Source organism: Capricornis sumatraensis, chromosome 1, assembly GCF_032405125.1.
Source record: "Capricornis sumatraensis isolate serow.1 chromosome 1, serow.2, whole genome shotgun sequence".
NCBI classification, from domain to species: Eukaryota; Metazoa; Chordata; class Mammalia; order Artiodactyla; family Bovidae; genus Capricornis; species Capricornis sumatraensis.
Window position 1 is genome coordinate 131,590,681 of NC_091069.1, and position 20,200 is coordinate 131,610,880.

The following is a 20,200-nucleotide window of genomic DNA, read 5'->3' on the forward strand; positions in this document are numbered from 1 at the left end:
TTGAGTATGCTCTAGGTATCTACAAAGTAAGGAAGATTCCCCAGGCATTGCAGAGGTTTATTTTTCATATAGCATCTGAACTAAAATATGTTGTACTATAACAGTTATTTGAGTTTTCTTGCTTTATAAGGCCTAAGTTAGAAACTTTATGTTGCCTGAGTGCTTTTTGTAGCATAGCTATAAGCAGAGCAGTAAGAAAGTGAGAGGAAACTAATAAATTAGAAGGCATAAGTACATTTCCTGCATGTATGCTAATAGCTAATAAAACATTAAGCAGTATCATGTCACATTGACTTAAAGTGTAACTATATACAATAATTTTGAATAAAATGAAAACACGTACAAGAATATAAATATATGTACATAAACCTTCTCAGGCCATAATAAACATAATATGAAACCCATAAGATGTTGAAAATTTATTAGTTAACCTTTTGCCAGAATATATTTCCTGGCATATTACACTAAGCTACAAGAAAAAGACATAACACATTTCATTTTTCAATAAGAATTTGGAGTCTGCTCAGATAGAGTACTATTCATCAGAAAACACCTATTGCACTTTGGTGATTTTACAAGGTGATTTTAAACTGCTATTTATCCTATACTATACACTAATGTTATTGAGTTTCTGCTAAAAGAAGTAGAATTCATCGTGTATGTGTATGGGTGGTAAGGTCAATTTAATATATGTGTCTGAGCAGACCTTTCATGTAAAATTTAAAATGTAATTACTACAGGAAATTTTTCTGTGCTCAAAGAAAGTTCATAAGATTCCAAGGGTGAAATTTGATTAAACAAAACAGTACATAATTCATTTCAGAAAAAGCTTTCTTAATTTTAAGAAGTAAAAGCTGCACAAATTTGCATATATCTATGAAAATGTCACCAAGATTGCCAAGGTTAAATAAAAACATAATCAAGGAATATTGATTGGTGGTGGACTTGTTTCATATTCATTTGTTTGCATTTTTCAGTGGGTAGTATATTGGTTATAAAAACTGGACCAAAAAAATGCAAGAGGGCGTATTTTTTTCTATGGAGATGGACCAGTATTTTGTATCTTCAAATGACATCTCCAGGCAGCTTTAGAAGTTAGTGTTAGAGCAGAAATACAAGACAGAATCAGTGCCTTCTAATAACATTCTCTATATCTCGTTCCCTTTGTTTACTTTCTAGGTAAAGCATTTACCTCCTCTCAAAGACCTCGACCAACCAGCCCATTTTCTACTGACAGTAACACCAGTGCAGCCCTGAGTCAAAGTCAGAGGCCTCGGCCCACTAAAAAACACAAGGGCGGGCGAGTGGACCCGCAACCAGCATTGCCTCACCGAAGGGAAGCAATGACAGATGGTAGGTTTGTTTTCTTCTCTCTGGTCTCCTAACTGAAGAGCCATATTCTGTGAAGTCATTAACTTAGCTTAAAGACACGAAGGTAGGTCAGGTATCACCTTGATATGTGACCAGGCTGAACACCTGGCAGTGTGGTCTTGTTTCAATAAAACACGCCCTTTTCTTTAACAATCTGGATTTATTCCTAATTATCCATCCCCAAGAAATATATGCCATCCCGCTTGACAGTGTTGATTTTTCTGCTTTTCTGGCAGTTTTCCTTAGTGCTCTCCAACGACCATTCCTTTTTAAGATTGAGGAAGAAAACATAAGTAGCATGTGCGGTCGCCATGTTCTCGAATCGTTTTTGAAGCTGAATTAAGATATCTTAGATGGTATTTAACTTTTGAAAAAGACTGTGATTTCGTTTATGAATTTTTAAATTTCATGAAATTTGGGGCTAAAAATATGTTATAGACCATCTGGTTGATGGGTCAGTAAACTTTTTCTGAGAAGTCCAGATAGTAAATATGTTTGGCTTTAGCCAAGCCAAACAATCTCTATCAAGACTACTTAACACTACCATTGTAGTGTCTGTGCAGCTATAGAAAAAAGTAAATGAATGGATATAACTGATTTCCAATAAAACTTCGTTGACAAAACAATGGCTTACTTTGGCCCATAGCTTGCTGATTTATTTCAATTTTTTCAATTATATACAGCCTCCAATCTTTGAGTATTTGCTTAAATACTGCTAGTTTCAGGAAACAAAATATTATTTTTCAATAATGAATAGTTCATCAACTCTGTTGTCAACTTAATTATCATATGTCTAAATATAGGGAAAAAAGTATTTATACTGAAGTTTTATCCTAAGGAATATGTAAAATAATATATGTAAAGAGTCCAGTATAATGTCAGACCCAAAGGTAAATTTCTTCCAACTTCTCTACACTATCTCCGCTAAGCACACAAACTTTTTCCTGAGATAGCACTACCAAACATCAAAAGAATGAACCTAGCCAGGCTGCACATTAGAATCATCTGGGGAACTCTTAAAATACACCCTGGAGATTCTGATTTAATTGTTCTGGGGTGAAAACCAGTCATGAATATTTTTAAAGCTCCACTGGAAAACCTAATATGCAGCTAGCTTTGAGAAGCTGTAACTGAGTTCTTGGCACTCCTCTCAGTCTCTTAGGCTTAGCATTATAGGACAGGATGAGGCTTCCTTGGAAAGGAAGTATTTGCTCTTTATTGGTTTGAGGGTAGGTCTTTAGCTGGCAGTCTCCATTGTGCTTTCTCTTGTCATTTTATAATGCTAAGAAGACTTTAAATGCCCAAAATAACTTGTCTAAAAGCCTTCAGGTTTACTTATCTTTCCTGCTTCCTTTGTTTTCATTGGAAAGTGTTTCTGTGGAATACAAGGGTAAGGGTACAATCAAGATTTTGATTCTCAATTAGTGGATATCCTGTGGTGAGCAAAAATGTGTGCCACCTCTTTTCTGCCCCCAAATGATCTGAAGATTAGTTGAGCACTTGAAGCAGTCTATAGTGTTGATCTTATTCCTTCTAGATACAAAGGACTACTCACCGATGTTCTATTACAAATCTCAGCATTAATAATTTTGTATGATTTTCCTGCTATGAATGTCATGAAGAGAGGGAAATATCCAGGGACTATGTGGGTTTTTTGTGGCTTTTCCAAAATGTTTGAAGATCATATCCAGAAAATGTGGAAGATATAAAGTATAAATCAATAAAATAGCTCCTTTCTTCCTAAAACATTTTCCTTGCAAGCTTTTTTCAGAATATCTAGTTAGAGTAAGCTATCTCCTAGTTTAAAGCATGATTGATACATTGCTTATATTTCTAAAAAACCAATAGGTTCCTAAACTTTCAAATTTCCTAGCATTCCATAAAAGATTTTGGATTATGTATCATTAATAGATACATTCTGAAAGTACTGATATTGCAAAGCATATTTTGGCTTACATGTTTGATCCAAAGACATTTTAGGTATGATAAAGAAGATTTATTTTGGATCGCACTGTACAGGTTATCTTTAAGAATACTGTTATTTTACCACAGATGTTTATGCCATAGTTTTTATATGGTATGAATCCATGCATTAGTAATAAGTTCATATGATTTGTATGTAAAATCAAACTGTTCTTTTGGGGAAGTTTAGTAGCACTTAGTGTATAGATCTTTTACAGTAAAAGTTTTTGCATTATAGATTTTACAACAGTATTTATGAATAGATTAATCAGGGTAAATATTGATGGCTGCTGTACCAAACAGTTTCTGTTCCCCTCAGTGGCTTAGCATGGTAAGAGTTTATTTCTCACAGACACAGTGATTTATAAAGGTCAGGTGGCTCTCCTGGAAGTTGTAATGTAAAGATGTTTGCTTCTTAAATATTGATACCCCGTTGGTTTCTGAGTGAGGGAAGACAGAACATAAGTGATTATCTGGAATGTTCTATGGCTAGTCAGTGACTCAGATGGTAAAGAATCTGCCTGCAATGTATGAGACCCAGGTTTGAATGCTAGGTTGGGAAGATCCCCTGGAGAAGGAACTAGCAACCCACTCCAGTATTCTTGCTTGGAGAATCCCATGGACAGAGGAACCTGGTGGACCATGGGGTTGCAAAGAGTTGGGCACAATTGAGCGACTAGATGAGATGATGGCTAGTCCCGCAGGTGGTACATTCATTCCTTCATGGACAGGAACTCTGTTACATGGCATCAAACTAACTACTGGAGCAGGAATATTAGTATTGTAGGCAGTATCAGTCTCTGTTTCAAAGACTATGCAAAAACCCACACACATACTAAGAAATGTTCTTTCCCCTTGGGTAAAGTCTCACCTAAGTAGGCATTGTTCAGTGCAAATCATCTATTCTATTTGCATAAGCCAAAGAATATCCTTTAAAGCAAATATGTTGACCAATGCTGAACAAAGGAGGCAAGAGAGGTAGTTCTCTGACAGCCCTTTTTCCCTAAATCATCACCTTCCAGCCTGTCCTTCCCTCATCCTAATGTCTCTTCAGAGAAAGGGCTCTTTCCCAGCTCTGCCATGGAATAACTTTGACCTTTGAGCAAATTAGTCATTATTCTATTCATTAATCTATTCATTCATAAATCTGTTCATTCAAATATTTATTAAGCTCCTACCAAATGACAGGCACAGTGGGAACTATACAGACAAAATCCTCCGGCCTCCTGTAGCTTACATTCTAGTGAGAGAAGATAGATAAAGACCAACATATATATATAAGTGAAAAATAAAGGTACACAAGATGGTGGTTTCATGGAGAAAATAAAACATAGGAAGGAAGTTGAGAAATACAGACATGCAGGAGATGTTTTTCATGTAGAGTGCTCAGGGGAGGCCTTACCAAGAAGATGACATTTGAGAAAAGCTTGGAAGATTACAAGAGAAAGAACAATGCTTATATCTGAGGAAAAGTCATTCCGGGAAATGAGAACAGCGAGTAGAATCCTGAAGTATTTAATTAAAAGGAAGAGGAACAGTGTGACTGAAGTGGTGTGTGTGCTCAGTCATTCAGTCGTGTCTGTGACCCCATGGACTGTAGCTGAAGCAGAGAGGGCAACAAAATGAGTGTGAAGTCAGACAAGTAAGTGAGGACCATTTTTCTGAAGACCCTATAAGCCTCTGTAAGGACATTGGCTCTTTATTTTGAGAAAACAGTAATGGTGTGTGCACATGTGTATGTCTGAGAGAGAGAGACAGAGAGAGTGTGTGTGCATAAGGCAGGGGAGTTACAGATTTTCCTTATGTTTTTATTAAAAAACAAATCATTCTGGATGCTATGTTGAGATAGCCTGAATGTGATTCTGTGTGGAATCACACAGAAACTATATAAGTAATGTAGGGAATAGGTGGTTGAGATCCATGCCAAGCTAGAATCAGTGAAAGCAAAGAGAAAGGTTGAATTCTGAATATGGAGGCAGAGCCTACAGGTTAATGGAATTAGTAAAAGTATACAGCAGGGAAGCCAAAGCTTACTCCAGTCTTATGCCAGCTTGTACTAATTGAGATGAGGAACATTAGGGAGGAAACATTTTGTACAGGAAGTTCTAGAGCTCAGTTTCTAGAAATTTGAGATGTGAAATTTGAGATGCTTACTAAACATCAAAGCCAAACTCTCCAACATGGATTTGCTTAAGATGAATCTGGGTTCATGGAAGGAGAGACCCAGGCTAGAGATATTCTGATGTCTTTATGCCTATTTTTCTTACCTAAGAAAGAGTATCATAATGACACACATATCACTGGATTGTTGTGCCTGACAATTGCAAATTCTCAGCAGGACAGCAAGAGTCTCTTTGGTGAATTGATTTAGTTGAAATGAATCAACAGAGAAATGAATAATTAATTTAATTTAAGTAAACATATTTGATTACATTCTTTCATTTTTTCCACAGCCATTCTTAATCTCATCTTTTTTTCCAGTTTGTTCATTTCAGTGTGCTTTCAATGTTCTTTTATCTTAGACTATACAAACTCCAAGGATATTACTTAATTATGTAGCCATATAATTTCAGGTTAAATTAAATAGTAATCAGAATTTTAGCTAGCATAAGCAGATGCCATTTTGGCCATTTTAAAAATTAAGCTGCTCTGATGGAGAATAAAAATCAATGACAAAGATATGTTATTTTAGAAGCAAATGTAATAATTTCTCCCCAACTGGCAGTCTTAAGTCCAATAACTCAAGTAAAATAATTAATTTGCATTTATAATAATACAAACTGAAGGAAATCAGTATTGAGTATAGAGGAAGCACCAAACTCATTGGTGAATTATTCAACAAACAGATCTCTCAATATTGGATTAGCTTTTCATTTTGGAAGAAATGTTCCAATTGCAACTCTGTTCTCCCAGATAGAAACCAAGTTCCCTTCAATAATTAGTAATTCGTAATCTAACAAGATGATGTACATAAGAACTGGGAATGCTACGCCAGTGTAGGAACTCCCCAAGTAAATCCTGAGGAGATTTTCATTGTCAGTTCGGTGAAGGTCAATATTAGTTTGCTCATAAAGGAGAATATGAAGCTTCTTAAGAAAGTCTTTTAAAGGAGGGACTTAGCCTTCCTTAAAGAAACTATCTTGTGTACACAAGAAATTTATACCTTCTCCTTTGTAATTTCATGAACAATATTATTAGAAACAAGTGCACCATTGCTAAGATGGCATGGAAAATAATTATCTATGTTATATACATTATCCTCTATTAATGATACAAGTATGCATATTGTCCATGATAATTGATCTTGGTGAACAAAAATATAGCTGCTGATACTCTAAGGATGAACAAAGAAGTTTACAACAACATTCCAGAAAAATGAGGAGGAAATAATCCAAAGGTTTGTTAAAATGTTTGGAAGATCTCAAAATCTTCAGCAAAGTAATATTAGTATAGGACTAGTATAACAGTATACATTATATAATAGAACTATAATACTTAAAGAAATATGAAAAAAGCGACTATGATTTCACAATTGAAGACATTTAAACTATAAAAATGCCATGGTCTAACAAGCTAATAAGAGAAAAATGAAAATTAGGTATTTGAACTTTTAATTTTTTCATATATTTTAATGTAAAGAGCTTTTATGAAAAATGATTTATTCCACTACATCTCAGTTTTTCATGATGCATTGCCTTCTCTAGCACCATGAAGCATATTCTATCTAAAATTTGAACATTGGTTATTACTTATTAAAATTAATACATTGGAAGATTATAATATATTAGTTGTAACTCATTAGCTAACTCATGAAACGAGCAGCTAGAATTGGTTGTCAGGCAGAAAGTTAATTGCATTTAATAAATGTTAGCTTAGCACTTTGACTGTTGCTGAATGTGCCACATACACGAATAAGAGCAGTCATACGCTTGTATGATACAGCATACAGTTCTTAATTTCCCGAGGGCAACATTTCCTAGGGAGATTGACAGGGCAGCTTTTATTCTTCCCAGGGTCTTTTATTAACACAGCTGCTAGAATTTCTAGTTGTTTTGTGTCCTAGTATTCTACTTTAGGGAGGTGGCAGTGGAGAATGGATTAAAGATGGAGAAATCATAAACTGTCCTTTACACCTTGAACATCAGCCTCCATGTGCAATTGAAAACACTCACCATGCACAATAGTTGGAGAAAATCGGTTGATTTTATTTCAAAGGCATTGTGATCAAAAGATAGCAAAGAGATCAATAATATCCATTTCAGATATAAATAACTGACCTTTCCTCTCCAAAATTTATTTTGTATGGGTGATACCTTTAGGAGGGCGACGTTTTTCTTTTTTCTTCTTGAATTGAAACCTGTATTTTTTTTATTACATTTTAGTTTATTCTAAACATTATTCAAAATTTTTAGATCTTCCACCACCACCAGATCCCCCTCCAGGTCAGGGTTTAAGGCAGCAGATAGGCTCGAGCCAGCATGCTGGTAACGTGGAAAATTCAACAGAGAGAAAAGGAAGCTCTCTGGAGAGACAGCAAGCAGCCAACTTAGAAGACACAAAGAGCTCTTTGGATTGTCCAGCTAAAACATCCCTAGAGTGGCAGCGACAAACCCAGGAATGGATAAACTCCACTGAACGCCCAGAAGACATACGGAAAGCCCTCCACAAACAAGGTGTCGGACCAGGTGTGTTCTGCACAGTCCCAAGAAAGTGTGGACTTTGACCTTTTTTTTTTTCTACCAGGTATTTTGGAAATGCCAGTTGTTTAAGGGCATCTGAAATGCATTTGCCTTGAATCACTAATTGAAGTTGGAATTCACAGCAAGCTCACCTGCGCATCCCTTAAGGCTGAGTCCAGTTAGGGGTCCTTCCTCAAGTTAACCTCTGCATAGGGTCTTTGAGCCCAAGACTCATCCGGGCTTCATCTATAATGCTCAGGAAACAATTTGATTTTTTTTTTTTTTTTTTTTGCCATTTTTGTTTGTATTGAGTACTTTTAAGACCACTAAACTTCATCTTTAGTGTCAGTTGAATCTCTGCTTTCAACCAATTTGTCCATTTTGACTGAAGTAACTAGTCATTAGAGAATTCACTTCAGTCAAATTGGTAAATTAATGGAAATAACAAAGTTGCAAATAAACAGACAATCACAGAATTCTCATATTAGAAAAGGTTAAACTGGCACCTGCACTTGCTCCAACTGATTAAATTGAGTTGATTATTAGCACTTCAATGGGAAATGTTTTTGCTTATAAATCAAGCTTGCTGGAAATGTCACAAAATAAGTTTCATCGTTTGCAGTTGGAATTTTATTTTTTTGGTGGAGGTACGTTTAACCAGTTATAGAAATCATTTCTGCAACATCTCTTCTTATGTCAGAATTCATTGAGTATTAAACCTTATACACACACGTGCACATTGAAAGTTTCTTTACACATTCTTTTATTTATTTGGACTCAGTCTTTTCTGGATATGTCCTCTACTCATGCATGTTCAATAATTATATTTTGGCACAACTTGGTGCTTAAAGTTTTAGCTTGAAATATAGTTAGGAAAGAGCCAAAAGATGATAATATTAATATCTAGATTTAGTGGAACATTTAGGAAGCTTACATCATTAAGGCTGTAAAAGAAAAGTCATGTGATCCTTGTCATTAAAGCTATCTGAGAAGAGAAATGCTAAATCCAGTTAGCATGTTTTTTAGTCATCTAATCACAGTAATGATAACTCATACCTAGAAAGAAGAAACACAGGGGTGGAGAGGAAGAAAGATGGGAAAAAAATGAAAGAAGAAAGAGAAAAAGAGAGAGAAAAACAGTAGCATTTCAAAGTATTAAGTATTTAGTAATGCACATCATGAATTATTTTTAGAGAGACGGCACATAAAAAGGATAAGAACATTATTTATTAAAATGAATGAGTTTCTCTTTTTTAAGGAAATAGCTTTTCAAATAGTGTATTTCTATTCAAAGAAACAATAGAAATGTAAGAAGCTTAGTTTATTAACTAACATATAGATCTTTATCTAAATTGAGAAAATGTTGCCATAATTTAAGACAAAAACCATGTTCCTTCCATCTTAATGAAAAAATTAAATTTCAGCCTCATTGAACCCGGAAATTATTTTCAGAAAAGATTTTGTCAAACATTACAGTCATTATAAGCAAATCTTTCATAATGAATTTAAATTTTGAAAATAATACATGACAATATATACGTATCCCAAGATCTCTTTTAATTTAATCCTGCCTCAGTTCCTGTTGTAGGACATGTTGCCTGCAACATAGAAATTCCTTTAATATCTGGGTCTTGTTAAATTCTTCTTGATTTTACTAAAGAGTGAAATGATAAAAAAGCCTAACTTGAGCTTAAAGCTAAATTTGTTTTGCCTCTGTGTAGCTGTTCACCTAAATCCATTGTGTTCCCTTTTTTTCAGAGGAGACGTTGGTGCCCTACAGCAAGCCCAATTTCCCATCTCCTGGGGGTCACAGCTCGTCAGGAACAGCTTCTTCTAAGGGATCCACTGGACCTAGGAAAGCCGATGCTTTGAGGGGAAGCCACCAACGCAATGCCAGCGACCTTCTTGACATAGGATATATGGGCTCAAATAGTCAAGGACAGTTTACAGGTGAATTATGTAAGTGCCTTAGGGCATTTAAAAGGCTGTGGTGATTCAGAAAGAAAACTGGGCAAATAGCGTAAGGGAGAAAAATGTTTTCCTTGACCCTCTTAGAATATCTGACTGGGTCTGAAAACCAAACTGATGAGAGGGATTAACAGGGAAAAAAAAGCATACAAATTTTATTGAATTTTTACATGAACATGGGAGCCTTCAAAGAGAATGAAGGTTCAAAGAAGGGACCAGAGCAGTAAACTTTTTGCTCCATTAGACAAAGAAACAGTAAATATGTGAGAATTTAAAAAGAGGTTTGGGCTGGGGGTAGTAAAGGGTGAAGAAGTAACTAAGGGTTAGTTTAACAAGGTTTTGACAAGAATATCTTCCCTCCTCTGGGTACAGGGCAGGTATCTGTCACATAGATTTTATCATCATCCTTCAGGGAAGGGTGAGGTGGGAGAGGTCAGGGTGCTCTTTATGCTTCTGCTAGTTTTTTTCAAACTCCCTCACTCTAAGGTATTCAGTATGCTAAGTTACCATATTTTGAAGTATGTCCTGAATCTTATCAATAACACTGCCACAGTAAACAAATTTCGAAATTATAGAAAGCTCGCTTTACAATGAGAAAAAATTGAATTCTGATTTTGAGCAGGTTTGGTTATAATAAAGACCATTGCTGTTTCTATCAGTCAAATAAACATTTCTTCTGTCTCAAGCTTGGATTTTTCTGTACGGAAATTGTAGAAGTTAGGCAATTAGTTTTAATACTTACATGTTGATTAAATATAGTTTTTTTGTAGTTTTCTTTGTCTGTTTAGCTGAGCACAATAGGGAAATACTGGCCCATTGGTAGTTTTAAAGAACCTTCTTGGGAATTCGTCATCGCCCAGTCGCTCTTCATTTTTTTGTTTCATACATTTAGGAAGTCAGCCTTGAAAAGTTCATCATTGGTTTTTGTTAATTTGTAGTACTTTGATTACAGTAACATATAAACTTCTCTTTTTGATAAAGAACTGGCATTGGTAGTTAATATTATTAAACTACTTTTTAAGTATAAAATACTAGAGAAAGAGAGGATGTCACAGTTTGTCACACACAGTATAAAGCATTGAATTCTTTGTGTTCATTGCATCATGAAAGTTACCAGTTTCACTCACCAGTGTCAGTCTTATATTTTCAACTGCTTCCTTGAATTCAGTATATCTGAAGGACTCGCCCTGAGTTCCAGTCTTCTCAACCTTCTCTGGTTCTGTGAGAAAAGAAAGGAGACTGCTTTCCTGACTCTCTATACCCTTATCTAAAGCATTGCATTACTCTTAAGCTCACTTTACTCTGATGCTCAGACTGGGGAATGCCATGAGATAATGAAAGCTGAAAGTACTTTCACAACTGTAAATTTCTTTCATTTTAATTAATGGGAGTTATTATTGTTACCTTTTACCAATCTGATTATAATATAGATGTGTTTGTCATTTTAATTTGATTCAGGACTACTTGGATTTTACTGTAACTATAATATGGGAGTAATTATAGGCTCATAAGAAATATAAAAATGATTTACTTGGATTTTAAGTCTCGAAATTTTACAATGTTCTTTGTCTTTCCCTTTCCATAAGCAAAAATTTTTAAATTCACAACCTCAGAAAATCCAAGATGTCATCTTCATCTATTATCTGTTTGCCTTGCTTTTTGTTATGCTGATCAAGATACAGAATACTTTATTAAAATGCAAACTTATTTCTGTTTTGTTTTGTTTTTTTTTTGTTGTTTTTTTAATCTCTTCACAGAGTAACTGAGAGGAGACATGCAAAGCTGCTCTGAAAGACCATCAGGTCTGAACTCATGGAAGTGATAACACTAAACAGTGCAATGAACAATTTCTTTATTTATGTACTATTAAAAGAACTGTAAATGCAATGTAAAGACACACAGCCACACATATCCCACAGATATTTTACTTGTGTTCTTCTCTTAAGTACACCACCCACCTTAACTCTTTCTTGTCAGGAGTATATAAAAAAGAAAGAAAACAAAGCTCGCCCTCCAGGAAGAAAAGGATTTTCCTCTGTATATAATTTCTTTCGTGCATTGCTATGCAAGCTCACTCTTTTTAGCTCTGTTCATATTATTGTCTGTTCTTATGGGTCTGTTGTACTATATGTGAATTAATAGGCTGTGGTGCCATATATTAACTTTTAATTGTGTAACTTTTATGTTTAAATTTTGCACTGCAATTTTATTTGGTGATAAGCACAAATCTCTACTCCTCGTGACATGAAGAAAAAGACTGAATGTGAAGGGAGTTTCTGTACTGTAAGCTAGGTTGGATAATGCTGGTTGTAACCAATGACATTAGGGGGGTTTCAGTTGGGGTGTAGAAATAGGAAGATGCAAAGAAACAGTGATGTTGGCTAAGTCTTCTTTGAACATCAGGGACTGAGTCAATAATAAAAAAGAAAAGAAAAGTAGTTACGTGGCTTTTACTATTGATAAGAACAGGGGTCAAAAGAAGGAAGTTGAAATCCTAAAACTGAATAGACATTGAAATATACAGGTAGCAATGATGTACTAAACTTGCTTTTTAAAAAAGGAAATTAAAGTTATGTTAGAAACAACTTTACCTGTCATTGTAATTGACCTGTCTCTGAATTACAACAAGCAAAAGGAAATTAGTGTGTTTCACAAGAGCTGTATTTATATTACAGTTTTTCAAAAAAGCATTGTCTGAATTACCATAACTAATCTCTCCAACTCATTAAGTCAGAATATAATATGAAGTTCCCCAAGGAAACAAAATGAACTCTAGAATATCTAGCAAATAGTTAAAGAGGCAGTTTATTATTAGGACATACTTGGGCTGCTTCCCAATACAAAAACTCTATTGCAATATCTTGTTTCATCTTTCTAATACATGTACAGTACATGCTAGAGGATAGAGCTGCATCACTTAAATTCATGACTTTTTAAAAATAATGCAGTCTATTTGCAACTTTGTGTTTCATTTGATTAAGAAGTGAAGTTTATGCCACCAAATGTATAGCCAAATTGTAAGTGCTTAAAAAGCAGTGTTCAGAGTATGTTCAGTTCACAGTAAGTAGATTTATTGGAATAAATCTTTTATGGTTCATTCTCAGAAATTGGCTACCAGCTAAAAAATGTTTGACCCATTTTGAATGAGTAAATTGAAAAGAATAATTTTGAAGAAGAACAATGCATGTTTATACACTTTTTAAATAAAACCAAACCTCATAAGTGGACATTAATAACAGTGTCCTGCCTCATTTGTTTTCATGACTTGGAGAACCAGAAGTTCCTGAACATCAGTCATGTATCATCCAAATGAAGATGACTTTGAAATATATATTAGCTACTGTACATGTATAGTCAATCAGTAACGTAGAAGAGAAATTACCTGAAATTCCCACTTGTGACATTTTTCCATGTGCTACCTACACAATTGTAAATTATATTTCTAGTTATGCTTTCTCATGTTTGTCCTATGATATGTTCAGTAGTTGGTACGTTTAAAAATATTCACTAGGATGGTTAAGATCAATTCTAAAACATGGGGCCAGTTTGAATGGCAATTCATACTCCGTGCGTTATTGCTTAGTCACCAACTGTGTATCATACTGTTATAGCAAAGCGAGGAACTGAGTTAAATGTTTCCATCTTTTCTGTTCCCTAAGGCTGCACCAACACAAGCAAGAGTAGAGGAACATAATGTTCTTTACGGGCCCCCTACACCATCTTGGTCCCATGTAGTTCATTTCTACATTGAAGAGAAAAAGAATTCTGAGACACACTTATTATTCCCTTTGACATCTTTCTACCATCAGTGCCTGAATTTTAATGCAGTTTGATTTCTCTGGGACAGAGAGACTGGGAATGATGAGACGTTTCTGTGAAGAATGAATACATACCTATATGCAACTGAAGGATGTGAGGAATTTAGTTTTTTATTTATGCAATCCCCTACTTTATCTCTTTCTATTTAAATGTAAAGTTTTGTTCATTTTTTGGTTCCTTCTTTATGCTTCATGCTCCTCTATAACCCAAGTTAGCCTGAAACTTTAATTCATTACAGATACTACACATAGACTTTAACCCCTGGTAACTGGCAGGTGTATGTGGCTAATAAACAAAGATTTCAAAACAGCATGTTTATGTGACTTCTGAAGTAATCCAGGGCATAGTATCATACTTTCAGTTCACAAAAATTAACTGTTTTGGTTACAGTATGTCAGGCCTTATGATTACTTGGAATGTTCTTTTACAATAGATCACATTCCCTGTTATGTCTAGTTTTAGATTAATTGGCTAATATTGAACCCAAAATATTCTCCTCCTGTAGATATAAAGCAAGAAAAAAATACTGTGGCTATTCACATGAATTCAGGAAGACTACCAAAAATCAAAGCCTTTGTCACCTTGCTATATGTAAAAAACTTCCAGTAAGTATAAATCAGAATGTCATGAGAGCTACCATGAATGTTTTCATTTGGAAGCCAGTTAAATGATTGGAAATTCACAAAACTCACTCTTAATGCAGGTCTAAACAGAGGCCTGCCTAAGCTGTCAGAAGGAAGTCTAGGTAGGAGAATGAAATCTCATCCCGCCCTCACAGGCAGCCCTGCTGTGTCATCACGCCCCACACGAGAAGAGCTCCATGCCTAACACACATAGTCTGCACTGGGGACAGCGGCCAAATTAGTATCCAACTCATGTATGCCTCAGTGTAGGCAAGCAGAGTGGCCCTACCCGTTCTCCAGCTCCCCTCCAGGCTGAATTTAAAGTACGGGGATATGAAAACAACGGATTTCTTCACAGGATTTGAATCCAGTTCAATGGCGAGTATAGGAAAATGAAGACCAGCATTTACAATAAACTGTAATCAAAGGGAAGTAAAAACATTGCAAGTTGATTTTCTCGGGTAGCAAAACATTAAATGGTGTTCTATGTCATAGCCTACTGCTCTATTTAAATATACTTACAATGGGTTTTGAGTTGAAAGTTTGTATGAGTTTAATAGAACACCTCCAGATTTCTATTCAACAAAGTTATGTAATTGCCCGTTGACAACTTAATTATAATACGAAGGAGCTCTAAACTATGGTTTATCTTCTCCACTGGAAAGTGATTGTGTGTCAGTATTAAAGATATGCAGAACCATAACATTCACTAATTTGTTCACCTGCTTCTGTATACTGTATTTATAGAATTACTTGACAAGAATTGGTGTAAAGCAACATGTCTTTCCACATTATCTTAGAGGTGAAGTTAACTTTTCTTTTGCTTCTCTATGGATATGTACTTCAAATGAAACACCATACTTTTTTAATGAAGATCAATTTACTAATTTTTCTGATCTCATACTTTTCAAACCATTTATTGTGACTTTAAAGTGTTGCAAGATAAGGGATTTTGTGGCCGTGGGTAGACTTTTTATACTTTGTTTTATAGATGGATTTTTTTTTTAATTGTAGTTTAAGTCACCAAACAGCGTCCAAAATCTTAATGTGTTTCATTTGATGTTGTTAGATCAGAAAAGAAATTGGCATAAAATTGGTTAATAGTATTGTCAAAGAATTGTGTATTGTGTACTCACTGGGAAAAAAATAAAGTATATTCACATTTCAAATTTGTAAAAAAGCCATTTATGTAAAACAGACTTGATTGCTTTGATTTGTAGACAAATCAAAAACAGACCATTTTGTCACTTTTAGAATTCTACATTAATATTTTATGACCAAATGCATGGTCTTACTTTCTCATTTGGTTATGGATTGGATGGTGATTAATAGAAATTGGTGTTGATGTATAGCAAGTGACTAAAAGTCACTGATGAAGAATGTTAAAAGCATTTGAAATTATAGATCCCACTCTATGAGCACTACTTTAGGAATCTGATCTTCCCCACCCATGAAGTCCTTCAGATAGATGCAATGTAAAGTTTTTGGCTGCAAAAGTACTTAACAAATTATTTTTAATATTTAATTATTTTACTAAATAATTACTTTTTAAATATAATTAAATGTGAGAATTGGAAGAAAATGGGTATTTCTTAATTGCTTTAGAATAATTCATGAAAAATTTTTTAAGATGATGGATGTCGAACAGTTATCTTAGGGATTGGGTAGAAAAGAAAAGTTCTCTTAATCTATTGTACTTCATAAATACTTCATTCTTTTTCACTAAGTACAATTACAGGATAAGATGCTCTCTAAAAATAAAAAGAACTTTTGAGTTCTTTAATAATCTTAGTAATAGGAAAATTTAAAATAGAAAACTTTAATTCATTTAGAAATATTAAAAATATCCATGGTAAGTGGACAATAGATTTCAGAGATCCATTTAATTTAGGTTAACAATAAGATGATAAATAGTATTAAAATAATTAATACTACATCAATAGCAATGTATATGTGGATAAAGACAAAATATACCAGTTACCAATATGAAAATGATAGTGCTTTGCTCAGTTGCATCTGACTCTTTGTGACCTGTGGACTATATAGCCTGCCAGGCTCCTTCTGTCCATGGGATTTTCCAGACAAGAATATTGGAGTGTGTTGCCATGCCCTCTTCCAGGGGATCTTCCCTACCTAGGAATCAAACCCATGTCTCCAGGGTCTCCGGTATTTCAGGGAGGTTCTTTACCCACTGAGGCACCTACAAAACAATCATTGCTCTGTTGAATCTGAGTATGCCATGGAAGTTCCTACAAATGGCAGAAGTGAAAAGTTATCAGAAAGATTTATTAAAGTAATACACTATCCTCTCAGTTATTGTACATGAGCTAGAGAAAAGGTATATCAATGGTACATGTTTAAACAACAATATTTAATGCCCTCAACTTGTGAAAATGTATTTTATCTTTTGAAGAAGAAATCAGCAGAGTTCATCTAAATTTCGCTTCATAGCAGAGATGTGAAATAAAACTTCAGTAATAGAAAACTGTCACAAGAATTCAAAAGAAAAGACAAGTACAAATACTTGCTAAGGATGGGGCCTGGCAGTGGCAAGGGCAAGGTGGGGGATGTAGGTGTGTGCTCTGTCCTGTCCAGCTCTTTGCAACTCTAATTTCTGCAGCCTGCCAGGCTCCTCTGTCCATGGAATTTTCCAGGCAAAAATAGGGGGGTGGATTGCCATTTCCTACTCTGGGTGATTTTCCCAACTCAGGGCTCGAACCTGCATCTCTTGCATCACCTGCATTGGCAAGCAGATTCTTTACCGCTGCGTCACCTGGGGAGCCCAGGGTGGGCTGAGGGGATCTGGGGGGATTTCGAGGACTCTTTAACCTGAATGAATTTAGCATCTGGTTTTGGCCTTTTCCGCCCTCAGGAGTTTTTTCCAGGCCCAGGGAAAGGAATCTGATACACAAAAGTGTTGCAAAGCTGTCAGGAATCCCAGTGACAGGTGAAGAACATTTGTATGACTGCATTTAATTTATAAAGAACTACAAAAGTGAATTCCTTTGCAGCTTCTAGTTAACACATTTTCTCCTTCTAGCTGTCAAGCTACAAGAAATATACATATACATATATATATATACACACATATATATAATGTTCTTAATTAATAAAGGAAAAATACTTTTGTTTTATAATTCAAATAAATCACCTTTGGCTCAGGTCAGGTCAGTGTCCAATTTGTAGGCTCTTGTAACAGCCCTTAGATCAGAGTACCCTTTGTCGCTAAAAAAAATGCCTTGGTAGATTCAGCTTCTACGTAGAAGACAACATTTTTTGGTCAATTTTTTCTTAGATGATGTTTTTCTAGACAACCACTATGAATGATTTGTTCCTGACAAACCAGTTGTGTTTTTTTTGGTGGGGGCAGTTTTTTGTTGTTGTTTTTGCCCTTGTTTCCTTACTCCTTCCTTTTACAAGCACATGTTGATATATTATGCTAAGAATTAAATATTCAGAATAATTAAAACAGAAATAGCTTTTGCCTGCATAGATTAGTATCTCCTGTGAAGTCTGCCCATGATCTCTAGAAAAGTATCTTTTTGATGAATGTTTTTGAACTAATGGGAAAGAGGCACTAAGATAAGCTCTCCAAAAAATTCATAAGCAATACAATTTGTGTTAGCTTCATTAACCTCCCTTTTGCCCCATCACTTTATCCAGTATTCTAGTTTTCCTCAAAATAGTGTATGAAATTTTAATAGGTATTTATAAAATAAAGAAAAAGGAGAGAATGAAAACTCTATAGTTGAATATGTACAGATTTCTTTACTACTAGACTCCTTTTCAAATCTGTTCAAGGCATCTTGTGAGACTAGTACTATGTGAACTCACTTTGAGAAGTACTTTCCTGGAAACTCATACTTCATTCTATCCCTAGGCTCTACATTAGTGACCCCCAAGGCATACATACCATGCCTTGCTGTGGTTTTTAAAAGTCAATATCAAGTCATGAGAAAGACACATGTGAATCCCAGGTATTCTGAGAAGACGATGCTGTGGCTGCTTAGTCACTAAGTGGTATCTGACTCTTTGCAATACCATCAACTGTAACCCACCAGGCTTTTCTGTCTATGGCATTTCCCAGGTAAGAATACTTGAGTGTGTTGCCGTTTCCTTCACCAGGGAATCTTCCCTACCCAGGGACTGAACTCATGTCTCCTGCCTTGGCGGGTGAATTCTTTACTACTGAGCCATGAGCTCAGCTACCACTGGGAAGCTCATGCTGTGGAAATAAGAAAAAATACATAGTGAGAAATTGCATGTATCCTCCCCATTTTTAATACAGTACTTAACTGATATCAATACTGAGCACTTAGGCAACAAGTAAGCTTGCAATATGTTCCTTAGCTTTTCTATATTTCTTTTGTGTATCAAATCATTAGGCTAAAATGAAAGCATGAAAATACACTCACTGTCTTCCCTTCCTTTAACTTCCAACTCTTACAAAAGGATAGTTTATTCACTTTTCACTAGGTTCTACTTCAATTGGAACTTTGGTAAAAATAATAGTGGATCACACAAGATTTACAGAGATAGCTTATAATTTGTCAATAAGACAACACAGATCTGAGTTGCACTGAAGTGTGGAAAACAGCTAGTTAGTAACGATGAAATTCAATGTAGTCAGAAATGGATAAATATAAAAATCCAAAAGAGAAATTGAGGATTACCATTGCATGAAATTTCACTGGCATTAAGTGTAAAAGGAGATAGGTTGTAAGGAAAATTGAAGTGAAATAGTGGGAGTAGGGATTTAAATGTACTTGATTAATTTTGAATAATAGTAGATGAAAGCAATCAATAGATTAGAATACCCCAATATAGCTGATTTGAGAGTAGTTGCTTATGGGTAATTGTTAGTTTAATGACAAAGATGAAACAGGCAAATGGGAGCATCTTGGAAAAGGCACAAGAGGAAAGCGACAGCTTAAGAAAAGAGATTAAAGCATTTTCAATAAATTTTCAGGCATTTTTGTGTAAGTAATTATACTCCAAAGTTGAATTTGTCTTAATCAATATTAATGATGCTAATTTTTCCTAGCATTTTCCTAGCATTTGAAGCATACAACAACTGTACCTAAAATGTATAAAATATACACTTACAATATATGAAAAAGAAGGATAATTTTAAAGAAATATGTGTTAAGTGGCTAATATTATTTCATTCCTATTAAAATTATTTGACTACTTATTATTATAAAAATTAAAACTTTTAATGATAGCTGTAGATATTTTGGATCTGTTTAATAATATTCCAAATAAAAAGGATTATAATACTTAAAATGTATTTTGTAGCCAATAAATGTATTAGGAGATACACACATATGCATTATATATATATATACATATATACAATTTTCAATTCCGTAGAATCTAAGATATGATGAATACACTCATGGAGTATGGAAAAGAGGAAACTTACAAAGAATACAGGCATGAATACAAGGATCCCAACCTGAACAATGCTTTACATAATTTCTCTTTCCCCTGGACAAATTATATGATCATTTATATGTATGTATTACCTACACTTGTGCATTTATGTTTATATATATGCATTTTATTTGTATGTATGTAGACATGGGCTTCCTTTTATCGTCTGTGTGGTTCAGATGGTAAAGAAACTGCCTGCAATGCAGGAGACCTTAGTTCTATTCCTGGGTCAGGAAGGTCCCCTGGAGAAGAGAATGGCCACCTACTCCAGTATTCTTGCCTGGAGAATCCCATCGACAGAGGAGACTGGTGGGCTACAGTCAGTGGGGTTGCAAAGAGTTG

General features: G+C 34.9%; 1 protein-coding gene across 1 annotated transcript in view; it reads left to right on the forward strand.

Annotated features, from left to right (window-relative positions):
- Positions 1–10,006, forward strand: part of ROBO2 (roundabout guidance receptor 2) — a 652,483-nt gene extending 642,477 nt beyond the window's left edge. The window contains exons 26-28 of the mRNA XM_068968049.1: positions 1,180–1,353; positions 7,746–8,018; positions 9,771–10,006. Coding sequence (XP_068824150.1) covers positions 1,180–1,353; positions 7,746–8,018; positions 9,771–10,006 — 683 coding nt within the window. The remainder of the gene's footprint in view (positions 1–1,179; positions 1,354–7,745; positions 8,019–9,770) is intronic.
- The last annotated feature ends 10,194 nt before the right edge of the window (positions 10,007–20,200 follow it).